At 41.9% G+C, this 4,711-nt stretch overlaps 1 protein-coding gene across 1 annotated transcript; it reads left to right on the top strand.

The window, feature by feature from the left end:
* Window positions 1-592: 592 nt before the first annotated feature.
* Window positions 593-4,465, top strand: LOC115681265 (glycolate oxidase). The gene is made up of 12 exons (XM_030605152.2): window positions 593-751; window positions 1,329-1,503; window positions 1,653-1,777; window positions 2,019-2,065; window positions 2,327-2,404; window positions 2,513-2,637; window positions 2,753-2,819; window positions 2,930-2,992; window positions 3,388-3,457; window positions 3,548-3,648; window positions 3,778-3,882; window positions 4,029-4,465. The coding sequence occupies exons 2-12, from the start codon at window positions 1,367-1,369 to the stop codon at window positions 4,218-4,220; spliced, it is 1,110 nt and encodes a 369-aa protein (XP_030461012.1). The 5' UTR covers window positions 593-751; window positions 1,329-1,366; the 3' UTR covers window positions 4,221-4,465.
* Window positions 4,466-4,711: the final 246 nt, after the last annotated feature.

Here is a 4,711-nt window from a genome sequence, read left to right on the forward strand (position 1 = left end):
GGACCACATTAAATATTAAGCTAAACTTTAGGGACTACATTGAACAAATTATAAGTTCAACGACTATGTTAGAACTGTTTATGTCATCATCCGTTTTAGTTTCAATAATCAACCCTGACCAACACATTAAGGCTCAACACATTAAGGCTATGAGCCTATACACCTTGGTCGTACAAAGACTATATAACATGAATTATTGCCTTCGGTTGCATGGGCATATTACATTAATTATCATCCCTGCGTCAGCCAAGACGCTCCCATGCATTCTTATCCATATAAAATCAGTACGTACAAGACAATCTCTAAAACTAGGAGCTTCCCCTCTGTTCCTCTGATTTTAATTTTCCCTGGTCATCCTTCCATTCTTGAAAAGAAAACAAGGAACAATTAGACCAAAATTTTCGATTTTTTCTTTTTCGTTCGGAGACATGAATGATAATGAAGGAAGAAAACTGAGAAACACACAAAGGACGTGTGGTGGAGAGCAGCCCAATCGCCTTTGTTTGGATTTGGCTTCCAATGCTCACCTCCGATTGCTCATCCACTGCGCCTCGTAACTCACCATCGCTTGCTCGTAAACTCGGAATTATAAGGTGATGCATCGGCCCTACCGTTCTTGTCTCCTTCCTATCCATATTTATCGGCTTCACGTACGTTCTCTGTTCACTCCGTTCCTTCCTCTTTTTCACCCACTTCAGCTCGTCTCTGCTGGGTTCTCTGCTTCTGCATGCACTAGCTCCGCAAACCCAAGGTACTCAGTCCTCAACTCATTCCTCTCTTCTGGTGTTCTTAACGTGACGAGTTCGTTCTTGATGCGGCCACCGCGCCTAACTGTTTGCGTTCGTTTTGTTTTTGAATCTGAACTTAACGAGAATCATGTTCATGTCGAGTATGGATATCGATATTTTCATCATTTGACATGCTGCATACTTGCCAGTTGCTACCCTTTTCTTGCTTTCTAGGTGAAGATGTTGACAAAGTCTATCTTTTAAAAGCTTCAATCAATATCTATTTAGTATGGGCCTAGAATTGTAGACACTCTATCTGATAAGGTTTTACCAATTTAGAGCAGCTTGCAAGCACTAACTGAACTTGCCAGTGTTTATGGGTGACTTCTCGATGGTTTGATGAGGTGACTACAATTCTAGGCCCATACAGCCTGATTATAGCAATTGATCTTCGTAGGAAACTTTCTTGTGCTTGTGAGTAACTTCTCAATGGTTTGATGTAGTGACAATAAGGCTAGGTGCACATTACTTGATTGCTGCAGAGTAGTGGTTAGTCTTATTTGGAACCTGATATGAAATTCTTACTGACGATGAATGCAGATTTTTTGCTGATTACCGATTAACGGTCAGCTCCAAAGATGGAGATCACAAATGTCAACGAGTATCAGGCCATCGCGAAGCAAAAGTTGCCCAAGATGGTCTATGACTACTATGCATCAGGAGCAGAGGACCAGTGGACTCTCCATGAGAACCAATATGCTTTCTCGAAAATCTTGTGAGTTCTCCATGCTTTGGTGGTTATGAGTTAGCCCTGCCAGCACCAAGTTTCATTCCTTTCCAACCTATTATATCGGTATACCTTTCTAAGTGACAAGATTTTGGGCTCTAAAATTCTATTGACAAAGGAATTTCTTCGATGTGCAGGTTCCGACCCCGTATACTGATTGACGTGAGCAAGATAGACATGAGAACCACTGTCCTGGGATTCAAGATATCAATGCCTATCATGATTGCCCCAACAGCTATGCAGAAGATGGCTCATCCTGAAGGTGTTTGATCTTTTCTCTATGTCGACATACTTAAACAGCAAAAGTGAGCTCAGGGCATACTAACCACTTTTTCCCTTTTCCGTGTGCCGACAATATTGCAAATTATGCGAGCTTATTTCTTGTAGTAGAAGAAGAAACAAGTCTAATCCTTTATAATAAAGCTTGTAATTTGCTTTTAGGTCTTTGCTAACATTACAGAGAATTAGACTTCATGCCTGATGGTTTTCTGATATCTATCCAGGGGAGTATGCAACAGCAAGAGCTGCATCAGCAGTTAACACTATCATGGTAAGGTTTCTTGCACTTTAGCTCCAATTTCAATAGGTCTACTGAGTACTGCTCTGTCAAAATTGGCAGTAACTGTTTGTCGATAATACTTTCAAGTATTGTAAATACATAAATTCTTTTTATCATCTTTTTGGTGTTTGTCAAGTGACGAGGCCTAGAGAATTACTGAAGCCTATTCTAAATCCGCTAACAATTTTGTTTTTAGGATACTTTGATATGTATCATGTTGCTTCACTTATAAAATCTTCGCATTTGTGGCAGACATTATCTTCGTGGGCTACTTCTAGTGTTGAAGAAGTTGCTTCCACTGGACCTGGCATCCGCTTTTTCCAGCTTTATGTAAGCTGAATATGCTTACCTTCTTTCCTAATAGATCAGTTTGATCTTGCTGTTTGGAGATTAGATTAATCTGATGCTGACCTTTGATCCTCATGTTCATGAAATAAGGTTTACAAAGACAGGAATGTGGTAGCTCAGCTTGTGAGGAGAGCTGAAAGAGCTGGCTTCAAGGCCATTGCACTCACTGTTGATACCCCAAGGCTCGGTCGCAGAGAAGCTGACATCAAGAACAGGTGGATCTCTGACTGTCTACATAAGAAATTAGATCGGGTTCGATGTGTCTTTTGTGAATTCCACAGTGAAGAAAGGATGTATTGAATTAGAATAGGTCTGATAGGCTCCCTACAGGTTCACATTGCCACCATTCTTGACATTGAAGAACTTCGAAGGTCTAGACCTTGGAAAGATGGAGAAGGTGAGTGATAAGTCTCATTCCACTATATTTTATATTCGGTAAAAGTCTGATTTCACTAATGATTCACTCATCTGTTTGGGTTTATTCCAATGTTATTTTTTCCCTCGCAGAGTGATGACTCCGGACTTGCTTCATATGTTGCTGGTCAAATTGATCGCACTCTGAGCTGGAAGGTAAGTTAGCTTATGCAAATTGCATACAGTCTTCTTAGCTTTAAATGTCGTTGATTAGTGTGCTGTAGCAATTAGTTGGTCATGCTGGCCTCTTTAAAAAAACAATTTCAGCTCAAACCCTTTTCATGGACTGAGATTGAACATAAAATAGATGGCACTATTGCCATCTCAATCCATTCCAGAATGTTGCCTGAGTTGAGAATTTCGATACTGGTTACTCCTTAATCAATCTTTTGCCAGAAAGACGAATATCTGTTCCATCCTTGCAATGTTGCTATTCTGCTATATCAAATGGCAATGATATGAAATGAGAATTCTTAGGAACTGGGTTTAAGTGGAGTTTCTTCATCTTTTCTTCCACGTATATTCAAGCTTCTGTAATGGGGTTTGTGTAGGATGTGAAGTGGCTTCGGACAATTACCTCGCTGCCCATCCTAGTGAAGGGTGTACTTACGGCTGAGGATGGTTAGGACACTGAGACTGACCAAAGTTTGGCTGTTCCTTTTTGATGATACCACCGAGCAAAGTGAACTTACCGCGACTTTGTCTGTGCAGCTCGGCTTTCCATACAAGCTGGAGCCGCTGGCATCATCGTGTCCAATCACGGTGCTCGGCAACTGGACTATGTTCCTGCCACCATCATGGCTCTAGAAGAGGTAAGAGTACCCAAGTCATTTCCTTTTAGACATGTCCTAATAAACAGAGGCCAACTCCAACATGCCTGAGCAAGTTTCGATTCTGTCGTCATCATATTCTCATTTGAAAAAATTGTGATGTTGAGTCAGGTTGTTAAAGCTGCGCAAGGACGGGTGCCAGTGTTCCTGGATGGCGGTGTTCGCCGTGGAACTGATGTTTTCAAAGCATTGGCACTTGGAGCCTCTGGCATATTTGTAAGTTCTTTAATTATGCATATATTTGAGGCTCTCGATATGAAACTTAAACGATCATCTCAGGGGGTCCCTAGCTAGCTCCTGCTCCATGAATCTACCAAGTTCTTGGTTAAAGTCGGACTCATCTTTTGAGCTCGCTTTTTCAGATTGGACGCCCCATCTTGTTCTCATTGGCTGCAGAAGGCGAGGTCGGCGTAAGGAAGGTACTTCAGATGTTGCGAGACGAGTTCGAGCTGACCATGGCATTGAGCGGTTGCCGCTCTCTCAAAGAGATCACCCGCGACCACATCGTGACAGAATGGGATGTCCCTCGCATCCGCCCAGCGCCCCGGTTATAGATGCGGTCTCATCAGCCGAGCAAGCGCAGCATGCCGGGAGACGGGGGGATACCATCTCGAAGCGCCTGCCTGCCTTTCTACTATGGACAAACACTTTTTTTTAGCTTCGCTCAATCATGCGCTGTGTTTGAAGATTTATAAGCTAATCTAAACCATGGTGAATGGTTATTATTTCGTGGCCATCTGCTCCGTGCTGTATATTTTGTTACAATCAGAATTCCAAGTACTCGCTCTCTTTCTTTTCAGGGTTACAGAATGGCCAAAATTATTCCATGGTTTTCTTATTCTTCAGCTTCTGAAATCTCTTGCAGCCTTGAGTTTGATGAAGCATCGATTCGTACATCATAACTGCACAGTATATGCCAATCCGAAAGAAGAAAATAACTTGATTGCAGTCTCGCAGACAACGAAACATTGTCGATTTTTACTGTGTTGCATACTTCTTCTGTCATGTTACAGCGTGTTAGATATCGATAGAAACGTCGTAATCT

Source organism: Syzygium oleosum, unplaced genomic scaffold (genome assembly GCF_021117445.2).
Source record: "Syzygium oleosum isolate NSW1041296 unplaced genomic scaffold, Sole_v2.1 Sole_v2.13, whole genome shotgun sequence".
Taxonomy (NCBI): Eukaryota; Viridiplantae; Streptophyta; class Magnoliopsida; order Myrtales; family Myrtaceae; genus Syzygium; species Syzygium oleosum.

What these genes read in the sequence shown, in the direction of transcription:
- LOC115681265 (XM_030605152.2), top strand. Translation starts at nt 1,367, where the DNA reads ATGGAGATCACAAATGTCAACGAGTATCAGGCCATCGCGAAGCAAAAG. An exon ending in ACCTTGGAAAGATGGAGAAG is followed by an intron (nt 2,820 to 2,929) that starts GTGAGTGATAAG and finishes TTTCCCTCGCAG; the next exon opens with AGTGATGACTCCGGACTTGC. An exon ending in TGTACTTACGGCTGAGGATG is followed by an intron (nt 3,458 to 3,547) that starts GTTAGGACACTG and finishes TTGTCTGTGCAG; the next exon opens with CTCGGCTTTCCATACAAGCT.